This window comes from Pistacia vera, unplaced genomic scaffold, assembly GCF_008641045.1.
Source record: "Pistacia vera cultivar Batoury unplaced genomic scaffold, PisVer_v2 Contig481, whole genome shotgun sequence".
Taxonomy (NCBI): Eukaryota; Viridiplantae; Streptophyta; class Magnoliopsida; order Sapindales; family Anacardiaceae; genus Pistacia; species Pistacia vera.
Window position 1 is genome coordinate 227289 of NW_022196314.1, and position 23023 is coordinate 250311.

The window sequence follows — 23023 nt, forward strand, 5'->3', positions numbered from 1 at the left end:
TTTGGTATTAAAAGTTATAGTTTAGTGATAGTAACAAGTTATTCGAAAAAGCAATATATAGCAGTGATAAGTATCTGGGCAAAGATCAACCACAGCTTGGTGATGCGATTTATCTACTGTGATTGCTAGATATTTATCTGAATGTCAACTAACCTGATAAGAATGTAGTAATGGTGAAAACACTTTCAAACACAACTTATTCAATTTTTCAGGCCAAAACCCCAACTGGGTACTGCCACTTTTGCATGTGCTAATTAAATAAGCTGCTACAAACTGTAAAAAATTTTCATGATATTCTGCAGGCTGAGCTTCTTTGTTGTAGCTTCAGTTACAGCTTTAGCTGTTTCTCCGATCAACCATATTGACTCTTTCAAGAAGACTAGATCCTCAAATATCAAACACTCAGGTGCTTCATTTTTTTATTTTTTTCTTTCTAATTTTATGGATATTTGTTTGCAATTCTGCTAAATATTTCATGGCTTCAGTACAAATGTCAGTACTCAATAATTCTTTGTGGTGTTTTACATGTACTTAGAGAAAAATGGCTCAAGCTTTAAAGAGATTGAAGGAGAAGATGAAGAAGATAAGATTGCAGATAACTTACCATTACTCTTTTTCTCTCTTTTACAAATACTCAAAAAAAGGAATGGAAATTAATACAAATATGAAATAATTAACATTAATTTCACTTGTAGTAGGATGAGAAGGCTCAGCAAGAAGAGGAGGTTAAAAGGATCAGAAGGAAGATGAAAACACATATTTTGATGAAGGAATTAGAGAAGAGGAAGATGGTGCTTGAGAGAAAACTGCTTGAGCTATATGGACTAAAAGAGTAGCAAGAATTCATTGCTCAAATGCATAGGCATTTAGAGGAGAAGATGACAGAGATTGATATGCTCGGTGGCACTGTTAATACATTGCGCGATGACATATAGAATCTTCAAGAAGAGATAAAGCAGAATATCTTTGCAAATCGCAGCTAGAGAAAGCGAAAAAAACAGTGGAGGAATTGGAAAAGAAGATGGATGTCAATGCATGCCATATGAAACAGCATTTGATGATGCTTGAAGAACAAGTATCTGAGTTTCAGTGCAGTAAAGGAAACTATACTGACAATGGCATGATTGAGAAGAAGCTTAAAGCCGCGAAGCATGTAGAGTTAGAATATGCGGAGATGCAGAGGATAAACAAAGAACTTGAGCTGGAAAAGAGGGAATTGACAGTTAAGTTAGTTAGTGCTCAAGCTAGAATTATTTCCGTTTCCAACATGACACAGGTAATTTATAATGTGTTCAAAAGTCCTCATCTCTTTCTCAATATTAAACTAATTGATGAGGGAAATCTTTGTTTTACAGGATAAAATCTTGGGAAAGATGGAGGAAGAGATGAGAATTTTGAGGCATATCAATGAAGACCTGTTGAAAGAAGTCGAAAAGCTGCAGAGAAATAGGTTTAATGTGGTTGAAGAACTGGTTTACCAGCGATGGCTTAATGCTTGTCTAAGGTTTGAAACACATAAATATCAAACACCATCAAGAAACATCTCATGTGATCTCAACAATTATGCAAACCGCAAGGCTGAAAAGGAAGATAAACAACTAGTATTAGACCTCGGTTTTTACAGGATTTCTTCTCCCACTTCATCTTCAAATGAGGGCAATGACAGTTCCACTAGCACTGAAAGCTCTTCAAATAGCCAGAAAAGTGTCAATAGTAATAAATCTGGTTTTGTGCATAGCATTAAAAGGTGGGAAAGAAGTAGCAAGGATGACTTCAGTGCTGCTTCATCACCAGATAAGTCATGCCGAAGAAGTCTTTTTACCAGAAATGGCCTAATTCGTCGACACTCTACTTCAATGGTTCCATCAAACAGGCCTAAAATGGTGCAAGAGTCCACCGAGTCTCCGGACACACTGAATTTCCCGCGTGTAAGGAGAGTTTCTTTTTGTGATTTAGTTGAAAATAACGTGTACTGAGAAATCTGAACAAAGCTCAACCCTGGATGGCAGCCCCAATTGGAAGCTAAAGTTATTTTTGTATTGTGACTAATCTTGCAGGTTGAAGGATTGGTATTGATTTACAACAGCTCTCCATATGTTTCATGCTTGGAAGCTATCGAAAAGAATAGCTTGAATAGATGACTTGGAAGAAGGATTGAATCAGAGGAGTTGCATTCAAGAAAGTTCAATGATTTTGGTTGTGAAAATCAGGCTGAGACAAGTATTTTCCAGCTTGTGGCTGCTTTTCTATTCTTTCTTTTCATGTTGCTTGTTTATTTAATTAGTTGCTAATCACACATGGGATTATCTCTTAATTCCCATTGTGTTTTTTTATGAACATTTGATGGTAGAAAAGTATATGGTCTATGATGGGTCATATTGTAAAAATCTTCTTTCTTATTTATTAACTATAAATTATAAACCTGATTAGTGTATTTTCAAATTAACAAAGAATTTTATGTACTAAATTTCTGAAGACATCTTGTGTTCTTGTAAGCATTTAAAGCACATTTGAACTTTACATTCAAATTCTAGTTTAATTTAGAGTAGAATTTTTTTATTTTTTTTATTTTTTAATAACTGGAGTGTTTAGATCAGTTTACGCGTATCTCAACTAATCTCCATGACCCATTGAATAACCTATAAGCTCAAAGGATAAGATAAGTCGCAATATGATAGATAACTCCAAGGTTTGAACTCAAGAACCCAATAAAGAAAATAATTTTTTTTTTACTGCAAGGACCCTTTTAAGGTTTAGAGTAGAATATTTGGTATAGGCAAAGCCCAAACATCCACTTTTAAATTGGGCCGAGTAGCCCAACTCAAACAAAGAAAAGACTTTAATGCTAAGGGCACTCACTAGACTTACTAAACCCTAGTTTTCAAAGAAACCCAACAAAAAAATGATGGATTTAGTTATTAACTTGTGGCTCAAATTATCTTACTAAATGAATTATCATTTTGTTGACTATAATCACCTTAATTATACTCTTAATTATGAAATCTGACACCAGGATATTATAAGTGGTAATATTTATAGATATTTATCACTTTACATCTTATATCTCTATCAAATAAGATTGAGATTCATTCTTGTAATTATAGAGACGTGTTTTAGGTGAAAGATGCTTGTGTGAAACGAAAAAAGCAACGTTACATTATATCAATCAATATCTACTTTATTGGACTTTGTTAACTATGTATACAGGACAACATTAACCACCTACTTGGTTGCATTAATATCAATAACTATTTACTTGATTGGACCTAAAATAAAGACATAATTTCTGATAAGGTTATGATCCCACATGATGTCTAATACTTCTTGAATCCTCTTAACTAACTAAAAGCGACTTGAGATGTGAGAATTCGCTCAATTTAATTGACACATTACATTTTTTGTTCCACATGGATATAGTGTTGACCATACAATATTATTAGTTAACTTTTGGATCCTGAAAGATTTATTGAAGTATGCATAAGGTGATCAAAATATCTCGATTAAAAAAAATATTAATTAAAAAATGTCATAAAACCTTAATATTCTTAGTTTTAATTGGTATAATAGCATTTAAAATACAAATATATGAAAGCAAATGAGCAATAAACACATAAAATTGTTTTGTTGGATCCTGAAAGATTTATTGAAGTATGCATAAGGTGATCAAAATATCTCGATTAAAAAAAATATTAATTAAAAAATGTCATAAAACCTTAATATTCTTAGTTTTAATTGGTATAATAGCATTTAAAATACAAATATATGAAAGCAAATGAGCAATAAACACATAAAATTGTTTTGTTGGATCCTGAAAGATTTATTGAAGTATGCATAAGGTGATCAAAATATCTCGATTAAAAAAAATATTAATTAAAAAATGTCATAAAACCTTAATATTCTTAGTTTTAATTGGTATAATAGCATTTAAAATACAAATATATGAAAGCAAATGAGCAATAAACACATAAAAGTGTTTTGTTTTCCACTCAAAAAGAAAAAGTAAAAACAAACCCACTTCTAGGATTCCCAAACTCTCTCATTTCTCTCCACGCGTCCCCCTGCATGTCTCAAACAAACCCACCTGTCCCCCCTAACCGCAACTCTTCCTTCTTCTTCTTCTTCTTCTTCACCTCACCTCTCTTCAACACTCCCCACAAACCCCTTTCTTCTTCTTCATCACTCTCTCTTCATCTCAAAATTCAATGGCCGAACGACACGCCACCCACCAGCGGCCTTCCCGACTCAACCCGCCCCTCAACGGCAACTCCTTCCTCCGTAAACTCCAAGCCCACGCGCCCAACTCCACCCAACTCATCGGCTTTCTAGCCCTTTTCATTTCCGGTTCCATTCTCCTCCTCCTCATTGGCTTAACTGTCACTGCCACCATTCTCGGACTCATCTTCTTCGCGCCTTTGCTCATCATTTCCAGCCCTATTTGGGTCCCCATAGGCACCATTTTGTTCCTCACCGTTGCCGGGTTCTTGTCGGTTTGCGGGTTCGGAGTGGCCGTCGTGGCCGGGTTGTCGTGGATGTACAGGTACTTCCGGGGGCTCCATCCTCCCGGTTCGGACAGGTTCGACTACGCGAGGAGCCGGATTTATGACACTGCGAGTCACGTGAAGGATTACGCCAGAGAGTATGGCGGGTATTTGCAAAGTAAGGTGAAGGACGCTGCTCCTGGCGCTTGAGGGTAGATCGGCGGGCTCACCTGTGTTGAACCGGGTTTTGCTTTGTTATTTGGGTGATATTAATTATTATTAAGGGTATTTTTGTTTTTGTCTTCTTGTGTTTTTGGTTTTGGGTTTAATGAAAATATAGACCTCTCAATTTTGCATGAAAGTTAGTGTTCTTTGGTTGAAAGTGGAAACAAGGGAGAACAAAAAAGAAAAAGGAATTTTATTGATTAATTTCCTTACTAATTTCGTAATTTTAAAAATAATGATAAAATTGATATATGTAATGGTGATAATTTGTAGTTTAACCACCACTGGTGGCCCAGTTAACCCTGCTTAGTAAAAACAGGTATGAAAATTTTACGGGTATGATACGAAAAATAGTAAAAAATATGTTTGTAAAAATTTGGATACAAAAAAAATATGATACGGATATATATGAGTTTAATACGATATATTATCAATAATATGTTTTAAAAAATTTGGTAATATTAATCTTGATTTTAGCACTTTTTATGGATCATCTTATTAAAATCAATATAGTATTTCAAATACAAAATATTCAATTAATTAATCTAATAATATAACATAAATAAATAATATATAATGGTATCCAATCTGATTTCTCAATCTCCTCGGCATAAATTTGATCAGGTTAAAGTTTTACCAGTGTTATTAGGAGCCAACCCACCGAACTTTAAATACTATTGTGAATATTTCCCTTATACGGAAAGTTGCTACCCCTAACCTAAACCACTTTCAATACTCATAAATTTTTTGAGCGTAATGACTAAATTTGTTGACTCTTCTGTAATTGTGCAACCCTATGTCAGAATATGTCCCACTCCCGCCGTCAAAGTTGTGGACTAATTAATGACACTGGCACTTTGGGAATTAAAAAAAAAAAAAACGGCATCTTTGTTCCTTCTTAAATAATGTTTTTTTTTTTTTTAAATTCGACCGAATTATAATTATACGGTAATTATTCGTGAATTATATAATTACAATATAAAATTCACTTATTATTCGGTTACACTAAATAAAATACAATAATTTACATATAATATGCAAATTATATGGCTGACCATATAATTCGTGTTTTATACACAAATTTACTAACAAATAGTCAACTAAAATTCTTAGATCTCTTAGATATATTACTTAAAAGTCATAAGTTTGATCTACCTAGATTACTAAAGGAATAGCTATTCCGATAATTTAATTGACAGTTAACTTTAGGCTTCGTGAAGTACACACAAACTAACCCGAACATACAATCACAATATATATATATATATATATATATATATAAGTAAGGCATGCTGTAATGATGGCAATAGATCGGGCCAAGACCAGGTACCCTTGGGCCTAGACCCAAGCCCGACCTCATGACAAAGGCCTAAGCCCGTCACGGGTATGACATGTAAAGCCTAAGCTTGACCCGACAGACTTTTTGTAACCTCGGGCCCGGCCCAAGCCCGTCTATTTTTATAATGTGAATTTTTAAATATTAATTTATTTTTAAATACTCACCAAATATATAAATAACTTTCCACAAAGTGCACCCATCCATCCATCCATGTAAGGTTTGAGAAAAATGAGTATATATATGTAGAATAATCTTGTAATTAAATATATATTATAAAGGTAATTTAGTATAATTAATACTAAAATTATTGGATCGGGTCGGGCTGGGCCTGAAGATATACTCAAATCTAACCCGTACCCGAGGTTAAGCCTTAAAATCAGGCCCAGACCTAAACCTAAGTCCGTAAATATTCGGTAAAGCCTAATTTTTTTGGGACAGGATGAATTGGGTACCCGAAAATACCGGGCCATTGCCATCTCTAGGCCATGGTGGACAAATGGGCGTGGGATGGTGGGACGGAATTGATTACTTAAGTGACCACCAAATGCACAACACGAGTATTCCACACTTTAACCCATATCATCAAAAACGACAAGCAATGCAAGTACTATTGTGTAGATGGTGAATTATGTATTTTATTAACTTTTTGTCTTTTTCAACTTTTCTAAACATATATTACACATTGATAATTTTTCACATTGTAGGAGGGGCAATTGCCCCTTACTGGCTCTCATGACTTCACCTATGTTTTTTAAATTTACAAGAGCCTTTATTATATATAATAGGGATAATTAATTCAAGGATAAATGTGGGATTCCAAAAGCAAGTAGTCTTAACAGAGAAAATTAGGGACTAATAACATCACTCTAACATTAATTACATATAATACGTGGTAGTTTTATAGATTATGTATAATATTGAAAAGAGAATAATAGTGGGTGTTTATTTATTAATTTTATAGTTTTAATAATCACCACATATGGCCTATAATACGAAGCAAATTAAAAAGCCTATAGATATTAAATTAAATTAAATCTAAATTAGTATATATCAGCATTCAAATATATTTAATACTAGTTAAGATGTCAATGGATTTTTTAATTTTATAGTATGTTATTGAAATTGCTATAAATTTTGTTAGGAATATGGCCTAGATGCAAGACGTTTTTCGATGATAAACATTTCAATACTAGATAAAACAGTTTTATTATGATAAACTTGATAACTTAATCAAAACAATATCTAAGGCTGCGTTTGGATAATTATTTTTATCCATATTTTGAGTATGATTTTGGGAAAAGTGTTTGTTTTATTATCTACATAATAGAATCCTGAAAACTCTTTTCCGACATTTTGCTGACAGCTTTTTGACCTTTTTGAATTTTTTCTGCAGACGCATTCTCTTTTCTTCTTTCACGCCTTCACTTGTTTTTTTTCAGTCCTTTTTCACGGTTCGTCATTTCTTCTTTCACGCTTCTTTATTTATTCTTAGTACGGTTAATGAGCAAGTATATTGTGATCGTTAAAACGGGATAGAATATGGGCGAAATAGAGAAAGACCGAGTCAACCACAATAAGGTATTATAGACAACATGATGACTGTATGGGATAACATAACGAATACACTGTGGGCAGCACAGTAGACCATGTCGTAGTTGTTAATGGAGTATACGTGTAATAATGATTGTAAGAGTTGATAATTAGTACTTTTGTCATATATGTATTAATGTGATGTTTTTAAACAGTTGGATTAGTACTTGAAATTAATATGAATTTTTGTTTTTTAATATATACGGGTGACAAAATTACCAATAAAATATTTAGTATTATTAAAATGTAACTTGATAAGTTATATGTATAATAATACATTATTTTAACAAAACACAATAAAATATTATATTAATAAATCATTTATAAAAAAATATATTAATCAAATATTCAACACAAATATCAAGGTCAAAATACTTTATTAAACACATATTTTACAAATCATATTCTCGTAATCATAACTTTATCCAACTATTCAATACTATCCCTAAAATCCTATCTAAAATAATAAACCAAAGACATCCTAAGTCTCCTGAACCTGGATCAATGTGAATAATTATTTATAAGAGGGGTTATATATAGGAGACATAGTTCTTTAGTTAAGATTGTGTTGCTTGCCTCAATGAGGAATGCCAGTCTCAAAGTTATTAAAGTGGAGACTTTTCGACAAAGACACGTGTATTTAGAATGCACTGAATGGACCATGTGGATTTTATTAAACATAAAATTCACACTCTTGACAATTTAAGGCATGTTTATCTAAATCATGAGTGGATAGATTGACTATTGTTTATAGTATGTTTTCTTTCACTAGAATAAAAGGTGAAACCATATGTATTGATCTGTTTACAAGTCTTAAAACACTTGTAAACTTGAGTGAAGATGGAATTGCAAATCATAACACACTTACAAATTCGATTGAATAAAAAATAGTCAATCAAAGTCCTAAAGCACTTGATATATGATATGTGGATCACAAGAATTGTAATTCAGCTCAAGTCTAAGGAAGGAAGCTAGCCCAAGTTATCCAAAATTCGGCCCAAGCTCAAGAAGAAAAATTAGCCCAAATTATGCAAGGAAATAACTTAGCCCATGTGCATAAAGGAGACATTTCAGCCTAAGCCCATTCAAGCACAAATTTTTCAAGTGAAGTCAAAGTCCAACAAAGAAAATGCCTAAGCATTCAAGAGGTCCAAAACAACCCATTATCCAAGCCCAAAGAGCATTCCCATGCTATTTCATTTTGGGGTCCCTTCAATGAATTCCAAAGCCCAACCTCATGTACTCTTATTAGTAGGGTTTAATTAATTATTGTTATGTTTAGTTAATTATCCTAGGTGACATATTTATTTTACTTAAGTAGTTAATTACCCTTGTAATGCTACTATAAAAGCAAACCCTCTCTCATTTTGTAAGGTTGAACAATGATATTAAAAATTAAACACTTGAGAAGAATGACTTTCTTTTTGTCTTGAAATCTTTATCCAAGTCTTGACGAAAGATTTGGTGATGATTCAACTTCAAGTTGGTGGATAAATCTTTTATGCTTGAAGATTTCTTCTTGTCTCTATCCCTTTTTTGTTTAAGTAAGTGTTCTTGTGTTTCATCCTACCTTGACCGAATTTCTAATGGTAGTTAGTGTTATTCAAATCTGGTTGTATGTGTTTTGTGTTGTGTTTTGCATGATTTTGGAGTTGAAATACCCTAGATAGTTGAAACGTGAATGAAGGTTGTGAAGAGTCTAGCTTGGCCGATTCCATGTGTGTGATGTTGTGATGTTTCTTTGAGTTTTCATGTTGGTTTTGGATCACGTATATGGTCAACACTCTTGCTAGTTGGGAGAATGTTTTTATAAGCATTGAGAATTTCGATCAATCGATATAAAATTCATAACTCCTGAATTAGATAAGACTATCAACTTAAAGATTTTTCAAGGACTTGGATAATAAACTTGGCACTATGTTTATATTTGTATACATTGTGACAACCTTAATTATCTATTAGATGAAAAATGGTCTCAATGGATTAAAATGTAATTAAAGGGGTTAAATGGTAATCTTCTCCTAGCTCCAATTATTGATATTCTATGAGGATACACATGCAATTTATTAATTGCGATATGGAGATTGACTTTTATATTAATTGGATTAATTTATTAAAGTTTTCTTAATTGAGTATTTAATTAAATAGTTCAATTTTGGGCTTTAGTGGAATAGCCCGAAATTAATGGATTAAGACCCATTGTATTTAAGAGTTAAATAGATAACGAACTCATTCATTAAAGTTTTAATTAAATATTTTCACATTGATCCTTACTTAACTCTTAAATATAATATATCCACTAATTTATTTCAATCAACCAAACATATTTCTCTAAACATTCTCAGTAATCATCAAGGTAATCTATCTTTCCATTAATATAACATTCACTGAACCAAACGCACCCTTAAATTTATTTCTGAAGAATTTTATTTTATATTTTGAACAAAAACAAATAAAATATAGTTATAGTTGTAATGTTTTAAAGCCAACATCGTAAGCTCTAAGCTCTAAGCTCTAGTAAGGCTCCAGTTTACCATCAAGTCATGGATTTTAATCCATAATGGAAATGGTTTAATATAATTATTATAGGATTCATAATCCTAATTAATTACTAAAAGGGTTTCCTACTCTCATAAGGTTGAGTACCTATATAAGTGTACTTAACTCGGGTTTCAAATAGAATAATATCCTAACAGGGTAATACTACTTGACAAACCCTTCTCATTAACTTTCTTTCACAAACGCGATGTGGCAACCTGCAATTCGTCAGCTCGCAATGGGTCTCGCCTACTCAATAGTGGATCTCGTTTGACCAATTGTGAGCTGTTACATTGCGTTTCTGAGAGAAAGTTAGTGAGAAAGGTTTGTCTGGCTATCTTTATTGTTCCTAACAATACAAAAACAATGTTTTACTTATAGTTGAGTCATACAATCAGACAAAAATTACACAAAATTTATATAAAATGACTAATCTGTCTTTTGCTTTTTGTTTGGTTGTATGCCTCAGTTGTAAGCATAACATTGCTCAAAATACAATAAATGATATTAGTGTTAGTGAGTATCAGGAAGTCAATGACTTGGGATACTAAAGCGTTGAGAAAGCTTCAAAGATATTTGTTGATGCTTGATTTTCACACTAACAACTCGTACGTGCAAGGTGCTAAGCTGTTCTTAGAAATTACATGTGAATGATTGAGATAATCGAATGCAAAGACTAAATAATAAATGAGAGATGGTTTTTAAAGTGGTTCGGATGCTTAAAGCGAATCCTATGTCCACTGTTCTTTTATATGTGAGAGATTACAAGAGGTCGCATATAGCGAACAACGAGCGAAGGTACAATAACTGAGTATTCAGATATAATATCAAGTCTCTTTCGCGCAGGTTATCTTTGCTTTGAAAGTTAAAGATTACAATCAAAATGTGGGTTCAGTAACAGAATCCTGAAAATGAGAGGGAGAGTCCTTTATTTATAGTAGAGGAATTCAAGGTAATGATTACAAATTTGCAAGTAGGTAGGTATCATGCAAGTCCTTCCTTGCCTCCCATTGGCTGATAACAGAAGCTCCCCAGTTCTTAAGGTTCAAGAATTGAATCTTGAGAACTTCATGATTATGCCATGACCTGACTTGTCACGAGGAGTATTTGCCCGAACTAACAGTTGAGGACAACCATATTGTTACAAACGACATGAGGCTGATGACTTAACTCAACTAGCAAACCGAGTCAAGGTCGTGACATGAATCTTTGAGAATTACACAAGCGACTTGAGATGATTGTTATTAAAGGTTCAACAACCCATGTCAGATCTTGTTCAATGCTATAACGATGTGTTTTGAACTCTATCTATCTTTCGTGACTTGAAAATACTTAGAGCATTTTGTTGTCGAAAGTCTGAATCACTTCACTTTGAGTTTGACACGAGGAGAAGAGTGTTTTATTCAATCGACCTTTTTAGATGTTATCCGTTGTGCTTGACAACTATTTTGGTCAATAAAATAAGCTTTATCTGACAGGCATGTCTCTGCACAATAAGTGTCAGCCATGAGCATTCAATGCAAGCCATGTTGAAACGACATTCTCTTTTGAAGCATTAAATGCGGATGAGGGCACATTTAATGTGGAGGAGATAATCACGTCGACGTTTGGCAATTTCAATGAAGGGAAGCGCCGGTTGATCTCCACGAAGCGTGAAGGTTACTCTTTGCGCAGATTGATGACACATGATCACGATCAATGGCTGTAAACGCGTCTCATCCAAATGTCGTTTATAAAAGAAACCAAGCGTCGCCTTCCTCCCTATAAAACCCTAAGCCCATTTCAAGTTTTTCACAGACCTTATACTTTCAGAGAGAAAAAACAACGTTTTTACACTAAGGAGATTAGTTCATCCTCTACGCACTTGTCGCTATGACAGAACATCCATTCCTAGCAATCAAGAGGTAAAGAAAATTCTTCTCTTTTTCTCTTTTCATTCCGGTTAAAAAACTTAGTTCTTACAGTAATGGTGGGTGTAAACTTCTGGTAGGTTCAGACAATGAACATTATCGGATAGTGTTTAAAAATAAACACTCTTAAGATTTGAAACCTAGGGCATAAACCTTTAGAAAATCACCCTTAGGAATCTTTAGGGTTTTTAGGTTTTTGGTGGCTATGGAAGAGAAACCAGGGTTTCTTTTACTCTTTTTGAATCGTCATACGAGGTAATGTAAACGAAGACTAAGTCACCTTTACCTGTCGTACATTTTCAGACTCTAAGAGCAATGGACATCCATGAGGCGAGAACAGCCGGAGATGGAAGCTCGCAACCACTGAGCACCTCAACAGGTCCTGGGTAGGTATACGAACATTAGTTACGAAGGATGAGATACAAAAAGCGATAGACCAATACACGATTAGCATAAACATCTTTTAACATAGGTCACACGCTGCTTAGGATCTTCCTGAGAGAATGGCTGCAATCTCGAAAGTGATTTCAAATGTGGAGTGAGGATACCCCTTCACCCCTACATCAGGTCGATCCTCGATCACTTTCAGGTTGCGCCATTCCAATTGACACTAAATGCATATACGATAGCGGTCGCTATGTATATCGCGTTTGACGAACACAACCTTGACGAGTCAACAACAGTGGAACTTAGCTGCGCCTATTACCTAAAGAAGAGTAAAGACAATGATTCATACTACTTCTCCAAGCGATCAACGATCGAAGGAGGGACATTTGGTTACCCCAGTAACATTGGGGCTTATGAAACCAAATATTTCTTCTTCGAGTATGATGGAGTCTGTAAATTTATGGAGCCAAGTAGGGTTTCCTTTTAATTTCCAGATTGCTTATCCTTTATCTTTAACTCTTCCTTAATAAATAAGGCTAATGAATTTTTTGCTTTCCTGCAAAAAAAAAAAAAAAAAAAAAAAAAAAAAAAAAACCAGATTGTTGGCGCTAACTGATTTCAGTAGCATGGAGGCATTTGGTCGATTGCCCTACCAGAGTCGTGACACGAAGTTGCTCGTGACTACTGCCAATCTTCAAAAGTATAGGTTTTTCAACCCCGAGGCATCTTTGGAAGCTCCAACTCGTAAGTATTTCTCATGCAAAAAAACCTTAAGTCTTTATTAACAAAAGAATACTTTCTTTGCTGATGCCTTTTCATGCATGCATCAATTATGCCACAAAAGGTCCTGAAGACATCAAAGAAACCTAGGGGGTTCACATTCCCTAAGATTAACCTGACCGAACTAGTTGGAACGACCTCCAATGATATCCTAGCAAGGGGGATACAAACTGATGCCGAAAGGAAACAACCCCCTGAGCGACGCAAGGAAGCCTCTCTGCCCGCGGTTGCTCGTGCTTCAAAGAAGAAGACCATGGGGCAGAAGACCAAGAAAAGAAAACAAATACCCACTGAAGAAGAAACGAGTTTAAATCAGAAGACTTCAGGGTATTGCTAGACAGGCTTCAGCCTTATCAAGTCTTCTCTGTGAGGACGTCCTCAAGGGATGCTCCCGGGACTTCAACTGTTCCTGGGAGTTTGCAAAGGGAAGAGGGAACCACCATGACTGCTCAAGGGGGAAGCAAACGAGCAACGAGTTCAAGGGGTTCCTGCTCCCATGAGGCTAGACCCGTCCGTGTTGGATCTACTAGGGTAACTACCGAACCATTTATGGTCGGTGGTTTACACCCTCTTAGAATGCCAACTTGCTACAACCTTTGATAAGTTTGTGGTCTTTCGACCCACCAACTTGGTTGTAACGCCCACGTGGAGGTACGTAATTTAATTTATGCTCTTATACCTTTAGAATATTTTTGCTAAAGTTATTTTAAGGAAATGTGAAGAAAATGCCTTAAACTTGCAGTAAGGATAAAATGGTCTTTTCACTCAAAATTAGTTGAAAAAGTGGAGAGTGAAAAGAGATAGAATTTCATGGAGAATGCAATAAAAATGAGAGCATTATGGTAATTGACTAATGGACAAAGATGGAATTTATAAGAAAGTGTAAGGGCAAAATGGGAAAGTATGCCTATTAATATAAGATATTAAGGGTTCAAGCATAAAAACCCTATCATTCTCTACTCCCTCTCATGCCATCTTCACTCTCAATTTCTCTCATCTCTTCATCAAATTTCCAAGGGATTTTAGAGGGCTTTTGCTTAGAATTTTGGTAGAGATTTGATCTTAAGCACCCAAAGGTAAGAATTCTTGCAATAGATGTGAGATTAATTTTTAAAGTATTGAATTTTAATGGTTTGTGCTCATGGGATTTAAGAAAAAGAGGGTTTGATCAAAGAAGATTCTTGAAGGGGTTGGATTGTTCATATCAAAGGTAAGTAAATCTAACCCAAGTTATGATTTGAGAAATCAAGTGTGTAGAGATTTTACATACATGTATATGCTTATGATTTTGAGAATTGTTGATGAAATTGATGAATTATTGATGAGTTTGATGATTATTGATGAATAGAATTTAGCCATGAGAAGTGGTTTTGGTTGTAAGATGATTAATTGAATTTTGGTTAGAGTTAGAAAGAGTTGAGTAGAATTTTTGGGAGTGTATTGTTTTGGACAGGTTTGGTAATTGTTTAAGGGAGTTTTACTTCAAATATTGGTGGCTTGAGAAAGAGATAGAATTGTAGTCAAATTAGAGTTTGATTATGCCTACAATATGTTTGATGAAATGTCCAAGAGAAGTGTACGCTTGAGTTTTATTCATTTATGAATTGATATGAGTTTGTAGATGGTAGAGAGAAACTTATTTTTATACTACATGGCATCCTTGCATTTAAACATTTTCATTTAGAAAGAATGATAAGCATGAAACCATCTACATGCATACATATTAATAAGAGTATGAAAAAGCACTAAAATATGTTAAAGAGAAAATAGAAAGAAATGAGAATATCAAAGATATTCAAATCTGAAATTTTAGTTAAAGAAGTGTAAAAAGATAAAAAAAAGAGAAGGTTGTTGCGATGGGGAGCCCGTGAGTGACATAGTCCCACATGCATGCCGCCTTTAGTGAGCGGCCTCAGAATTCAGAAAGAAAAATTGTACAGTCCGTTACAAGTGCGTGTGGATGAGGACTATACCCAAAATTAGAGAATTCACTCATACGACCAAGGCTTCAAATCCATGCCTCAATCAAGTCCGACCGGCAAGAAAAGAAAGAATAGAAAAAAAGAAAAAAAAGAATAGAAAGAAAGAAAGAATAGAAAGAAAGACTAGAAAAGAAAGAAAGGAATAAAGAAAAAGAAACAGAAAACATAATAAGAAAAATAGAAAAGAAAATGCATAATCTACGCATTTGTGCATTTGCATCATGAATATGCATAATACCATGCTCATTATTGTGAGTAGTGAAAAATTAGAAAATTGAGAGAAAAACAGTGAGCAAAACAGAGAAAGAATAGAGAAAGAACAGAGAAAGAATAGAGAATACTCGGAAAATGAGTTGTAAGGAAAGAAAATTAAGGATTTAAGCAACAGAGAGAGAAAGGTAGCATAGCGGGTTTACTTACTGAGCAATTAGTGCTCACTCCATTGTTTTTAATGTTTTTGCAGGAAATAGGTGAGTTGCGGTCACTCGGAACGTCATGCAGTGGAAGGGTTGGGCTACACTGTCAAGTTGCTATTTTGAGTATATTTTGTAAATATTTGCATATAAAGAAAAATTAAATATGGGCCTATACTTTATTACTCGTTTATATGTCTATTTTCTTATATATATTTTTAATGAGTTTTATTAATTATTTTACGAGTATACTAGCTAGAAAGAAAGTATTACAATGGTGACCACCGCACTTCAAATGCAAAGTCAGGTAAGATGACTTATTCTCTTTGAGAACTTTTCCATACAAGTTGACCTTTTTGTTTTTTAAGATCTTAAAAAACTAACTTTTTATTCCTTTTCCATGCAGTCTTTGCTCGCCTTGAATGTGGCCCAACAGAAGATGAAGATCGATTCTGCCAGCAAATTCCACGAATTAAAGGAAGAAATTGCCAAACTGAAGCAAGATCTCGCAGTTTCAGATGCAGAGGCAAAGGCTTCCCACATTCAGGCGAACGCGAAATGGACCTTCTCAGTTAGGTCCCAATACCCCCGCACTTAGCTTTTTGGTGCCAAAAAGGACTTCTTTCAAAATCAGGTCGCCAACCTGGAAATCTCTCCTCCTAACTTTAGAGTCGAAGAATCTTTTTGCCCGCTACTGGTAGGAAGCTATCCTTAATCGAGCTTTGTCACAGTGTTCCTTGATTAAGTCCAAACTTGCATGTAAGAGTGCTTCATTGTCTGTTTTATTGTAGAATTCTCTCCAAAGTGATCTAACTCCTACTTCCACTGGAACCATTGTCTCGCAACCATATACTATCGAGAAGGGTGTTTCTGAAGTAGAAGTTCTCGGAGTTGTTCTATATGGCCATAGAACGTTTGGAAGATCATCGCCCAGTTGCCCTTAGCTGCGCCAAGCTTGGCCTTCAATGTATGCTTAATAGTCTTGTTGACAGCTTCAACTTGACCATTAGCCTGCGGTCTTGCTACTGAAGCAAATTTCTTATGAATCCCCAACTCTTCGTAAAACTATTTGAATTCCTCATGTCAAACTGTTTCCCATTATCAAAGATGAGTTTATGAGGAATCCTATAGCAGCACATTATATTCTTGAAGATGAAGTTGTTAAGTTTCTTTGTAATGATCGCAACCAAAGGCTCTGCTTCGACCCACTTAGTGAAATAATCCACTGCAACTACTGCATACTTGACACCCCATTTACCAGTTGGCATGAGTCTGATGAGATCAAATCTCCATATATAGAATGACCAAGGACTGGTTATTGTCGTTAACTGGTGGGAAGGAGCTCATGGGATGTTTGCGAATCTCTAGCACCTATCATATTTCTTCACAAAGTTGAAGGCATCTTTGTGAAGTAGGGGCCAATAATATCCTTGGCGAATAATTTTATTGGTGAGAGATCGTACAACAGAGTGATTACCACAAATCCCTTCATGTATCTCTCGCATGATGTAGCCTGCTTCATCATCCGTTACACATCGGAGGAAGGGAGTGCTAAACCCTCGCTTATACAACTGATCTCCTATGAGAGTGTAACAAGCAACTCGAGTTTGTAGGAGTCTTACCTCAGTCTTGATGTTGGGCAAAATCCGATCTCGGAGATGCTGAATAATCGGATGTTAGTAAACGGTCCCGTATACGCAGCGGAAACAAAAAAAAAAATAAATAACAGGATCGTTTACATGAGCCAAGATCAAGGGTATGATTTTAACAATTTATATTAAATAAAATCTGTATAAATATTCAACATGAGTTAAGAGAAACAAACGCACGTTGAAGGCTCCTCCAAATTTGTCGACGAACGTTTTGCTACCGATCCAAGTATAGGATCGAACCTGCGTAGTCCACACGAAGACAATCTTAAAAGAACCAAAGAGGGATTTGCTAGATATCTTTGGCTTCAAGATTAAGAAGAAGACAAAATCAATTGAATTGATTTTTGGCAATGGTGTTACTGCCGTGGGAGAGCAAAAGATTGGGGCTGCTGTGTGGTTTTAGGTTTCACAAATAAAAACTATTTTTTTAAAAAATCACACACTTTTCCTTTTATACTTAAAAACAATTTGCCCTAATCCCATACGGAATAGGCTTGGGCTCCAACCCAAACGCCCCATGTTGCCAAACACTCCCAATTTGATTTATTTTAATTTCCATCATTATCTCAATTAAAATCAATTAATATATATTAAATATATATTAACATTTAACAATAATGATAATATATTTAAATATGTGCGAACACATATTTAAAGTAATTTCACTTATTTAATTTTTTCTAACAAATAAAAAAGGCTACGACCTCAGCAAATTTAATTGCACTGTGAAATTACTAAAATACCCTTTCGCCTTAAAAGACGAAAAAGCCCTTCTTTCTCTTGTCTTAAATTGCTTCTATGTGTGTGACCTTAGGCTCCTCATCTTTCGGCAGTGTATAGTATGCGATTAACACCAATTAACGTTCTCACTATACACAGACCAAGATTGGCCCCTAGCAGGCATCATGGCCACCCGATAGATTCGGATTCAGCAAAGTAGTACCTGTCAACGATATGGTTACCGGCAATTCGATCCTTTCATCATACGTTATCTCGACGAGACGAAGGCATAGAAATAGTGTCAACCTTTGGTTACTCTCGATATTATTTATTCAGTTTCTGGACCAATGACCCGTATTATAAACTGGATAGAGCAACAACTCAATCCCACTGTGGCCACAGTTTTAGTGTCATTGCCATATACTGAATTGCGCGTGAGATAACTTTCTCCCGTACCCGAGAGTGATGAATCCTCTGTCAATCCACCATAGTCTTGATACACTCCTTGATGCAGCCAATCACCACCGTTGACAGCTCTGAAAAGAACTGCGTTAGGCTAGTGTCAAACTACACCAATCGGTGACAAGGCACTCCGGTGATCTCAAGTCTAAGGATCACATGCACCACCATTCGTTAGAGGATTTGTTCCATAGACACTGGGGTTACCATCCATATGGAATCCTCTGGTGGGTCAGTCCAGTGAACTTGCTGTGGTGTAATCGCCTACAACAAACACCCATGTGTTGCACCAGGTTGTCACCAAACAACCTTGACAAGTGAGATCAGTCACTGCCTTTCGACAGGGTCGTTCAACACTATGATAGCCTTACCGTATTATCTGTGCCCTTAGTTCAGAATAATACTGGGGCTACGGACGTTTCTAGAATGGCCACCATATGTGCTCATAGGGTTCTCACTATCAAGATTTGAAACACTTGATACCCTCGTCACGGCTCTACCATTCTAAGGACATATATCAATACATATTGCAATAATAATGATTTACGCGATATAGAATAAAATGCCTTTTATTGATCAATGAACATTATTACAAAGAGTCAATTCTACAATAATTGATTGGCTCTAGGGCATCTACTCTAACATCGGAGTCATCCAGAAGATAGATTCAATTGTAGCTACGGCTTGCTCAAGCGAGCTAATGCTGGGAACCTCGATGTATCAAACTGAAATACTGTCCAGAGCATCGAAATCTAGTGATGAGGCAATTTTTGCCAAAGCGTTTGTGATAGAGTTACTGTCTCTCGAGATTTACTTGATTGTATAATGCTTGAAGGGCTCGAGTACGACCTTGGCTTTCTTCAAATAACTGATCATATTCTCTTTTTTGGCTTGATACTCTCCCAAAATCTGATTGACAACCAGTTGGGAGTCTCTATTAATGTCGATCATGTTTGACCCCATTCCACTTGCTAGTTGCAAACTAGCAAATAACGCCTCATATTCAGCCTCATTATTTGTAGCTTTGAACCCAAACCTAAGGGCTCCATAAATGCAAGTCCCTTCAAGACTGATGAGTAGAAGACCAGCTCAGGCTCTTCTCCTGTTCGAAGACCCATCAACATAAAGGCTCCAGGTTGACAAGTTCCAAACAGTTTTCTAGACAATTTTGCTAACTGCTCGGATTCCCGATCTGGCTAATGAGAGAACTCCGAAATAAAATCAGTAACAACCTGCCCTCTGATTGCTGTTTTTGGTCTGTAATGCAGATCGAATTGACTTAGTTCCATAGCCCACTTAAGTAACTTACTCGAAGCCTTTGGCTTCTAAAGAACTTGTCTAAGTGGGTAGTTGGTTAATACATGGATGGTCTGTACATGGAAATAAGGTCGCAGCTTCTTGGAAGTGATTAGCAGGGAATAAGCTAATCGTTCCATCTCTGGATACCGTGTTTCGGCATCTAGTGGTCGCTTGCTGATATAATATATTGGCCACTGAATTCTGCGTTCTTCTCGGATGAGAGCTGCGCTGACCATATATTGAGAGACGGATAGGTAGAGAAATAAAATTTCCTTAGGAAGTGGCTTGGATAGGAGAAGTGACTTTCTGAGATGCTCTTTGATACTCTTGAAGGCTCACTCACATTCTATAGTCCACTCAAATCTCTTGTTGGCCCTAAGTATATTAAAGAATGGCAAACAACGATCTGTTGCTCTTGATATGAAGCGACTGAGAGCCGCTATTCTTCTATATAAGCTCTGCACTTGCTTTCGATTGGCAAGACTTTTCATATCTAAGAGAGCTTTGATCTTTTTGGGGTTGACCTCGATTCCCTGATGGTTAACCATCTACCCCAGGAATTTCCCTGAGGATACTCTAAATGAAAACTTAAGAGGATTAAACTTCATTCTATATCTTCAGAGTCTGTCAAACATCTCTGCGAGATTGGCTATGTGATCTGAAGCAACATGCGACTTGACTAACATGTCATCGACATAGACTTCCATTGATTTCTCGATCTGCTTAGAAAACATACGGTTAACCAAACGCTAATAGGTTGTCCCAGCATTTTTCAGACCAAAGGACATGACTTTATAACAGTACAGTCCTCGATCTGTAATGAACGAGGTATGCTCCTCGTCAGACGTGTACATCGAGATCTGATTATACCTCAAGTAGGCATCCATAAACCTTAATAGCTTGTGCCTGGAAATGGCATCAATGAGCTGATCGATTTTAGGCAAAGGAAAATTATCATTTGGACAGACTTTGTTGAGATCAGTGAAATCAACGTAAGTTCGTCATTTGCCATTGGGTTTCCTTACCAAAACAGGATTGATGACCCAACTCGGATAATGAGCCTCCCGAATGAACCCGATCGAGAGGAGCTTATCCACCGTAACCTTAAAAGCAACATAACGCTCTGGGTCTATGGTTCTTCTTTTCTGACGAACTGGTCTGATCTCACTGTCGATGTTGAGTGCATGACATATTACATTTAGGCTGATCTTGACCATGTCAGCATGAGTCTATGCAAAAACATCAATATTATGTCTGAGGAAGCTCGTTAGATCTGTAGCGAGTTGAGGGCTGAGATTACTTTCGATTGACAATACACAAGTCAGCTGGCTCTGGTCGACTAATACCTCAAATAGTCTCAATAGGCCCACTGTGGGAATACTTCTCTTGAACTTGAGGATCTATGTTGTCTTCCATTGGACCTGGTTGGGGTTCGATCTTGCTGATCGCCATAGCCTACTCGGGAACGCCCACTGGCTTCCATTTTCCTTTGCATGCCATTTGCACCGCTCTTACATAGCAGTCACGAGATTCACACTGAGACCTCTTGACTTCCCTACACCCTGTCAGAGTGAAAAATTTCATCTTTAGATGATAGATGGAGGTAGAGGTAGGTAAGGGACCGGTCCCTTGCGGGCCCAGGCTTGGGCTCGGTCCTTGAGCCTGTTTGGGATTGGTCCCAAATGGGACCAGTCACTCATGGGCCTGGGACCGGTCCCAGGCCCATGAGAAAAACCAGGACCCGGACCAGGCCTTAGGCCTGGTCGGGACTGGTCCCATGGGGCTTGGATAATTTTATTTTCCCCTCTCAATTTTTTTATATTTTGGGGGCAAAACGAAATTTTATAGGGAGTTTTTAGTATTTTTTAGGGGTTGATTAGTAAGTTTCTAAAAATTGAATTAATTTAAAAAAATAATAAATTAATAGTTAATTTTAATTTTTAACATAAATGTAATATTCACATTTCACACATTCACGCTTCACAAATAAACAATTAAATATTTTTTTTATTAAATTATTCATCTTCAATTTCATCATCAACACTAGTTACATTATTCAAATCTATATTCCTAAAGAGTTCGAGTAGTTCGGGATCTTTAGGGTGCTGTTGTAGTCTTCTTTCTGCATGAGTTCAATCTCGTAAACACATTATCACTTCAATCATCTCATCGGTTAAAGAACATCTTCTGCCTTCAACAATCCGACCACTCGTTGAAAATGTTGACTCGGATGCAATTATAGAAATCGGCACAGATAAAATGTCACGTGCCATTTGGGATATAATGGGGAATTGACTTTCATGTTGGTTCCACCATTGAAGAATATCCATGTCAAGTTGCTCCTTCATCGTCATAAAGGTAAGGTCCACCTGTAGGTAGCGAGTCATCTCATTTGGTCTATGTATGTACGAGCTGGAGCTGGAGCTTCCGCCACATTCCACATACGCCCACTTGCTCGATCCTTGGGGGGGCTGCATCAAGGTCCTGATCGCCTCTCCTAGACGTTTCACTTCCACTTCCACTTCCATTGTACCTGTTCTCATATAAAGAAAAAAGTCTATCCAATTTGTGTTTAAAGTCAGTCAAATAAGACGTATAATCATGTCCTAAATAATGGCCTAACTCAGTAATTACACCGTTAACTACGGATAATTTAAACCTAGGATCTAGAAAAAGGCCTAATCCATATAAGAATGGAATATCTAACCAATATCTCTTATATTTTTCTTCCATACTTGAAACAATTTCACTAAAAATGTTATCATGTCTATATTGATAAAAAGTTTTAGCAATTTGAACTAAAATATCTAACACTAAATTAGTAGTTGGATAATAAATACCACTTAATGTATTAGTAGCATCATAAAAAATTTTAAGAAATGAATAAAAAAGTTCACAAACCGCCCAATCATCATAGTTGACAACTTCCTCTGGATAGTTCTTCCGGTTGACGAAATCTGTAATTTGTTTCGCGGTTGGCAAAGCTTTTTCCAACATCAAGTAGGTAGAGTTCCAACGGATAGGCATGTCTGTACATAACTTCAAAGGTCGAACAGGTGGGTCCTCTTGCTTACAATATTTGACGTACTCCTGCCATCTTTTATTGCTACCGCCGACGATAAATCCGATAGCTCTACGCACCCTCTCAATCCTTGAATGTATAGCATCTAAACCTGCTTTAACTATCAAATTGATGATGTGACAAGCACATCTCTGGTGATAAAATTTGCCTTCACCAAGCGGATCCAATT

General features: G+C 36.0%; 2 protein-coding genes across 2 annotated transcripts; both read left to right on the plus strand.

Annotated features, from left to right (window-relative positions):
* The first annotated feature begins 201 nt into the window (after positions 1 to 201).
* LOC116146689 (protein CHUP1, chloroplastic-like) lies at positions 202 to 1958 on the plus strand. The gene is made up of 4 exons (XM_031432113.1): positions 202 to 406; positions 536 to 1276; positions 1356 to 1725; positions 1805 to 1958. Exons 2-4 carry the CDS (start codon positions 1022 to 1024, stop codon positions 1834 to 1836), a joined length of 657 nt encoding a protein of 218 aa, XP_031287973.1. The 5' UTR covers positions 202 to 406; positions 536 to 1021; the 3' UTR covers positions 1837 to 1958.
* Positions 1959 to 4078: 2120 nt separating this feature from the next.
* Positions 4079 to 4839, plus strand: LOC116146684 (oleosin 1-like). Its single transcript, XM_031432104.1, has one exon. It carries the CDS (start codon positions 4203 to 4205, stop codon positions 4686 to 4688), a length of 486 nt encoding a protein of 161 aa, XP_031287964.1. The 5' UTR covers positions 4079 to 4202; the 3' UTR covers positions 4689 to 4839.
* The last annotated feature ends 18184 nt before the right edge of the window (positions 4840 to 23023 follow it).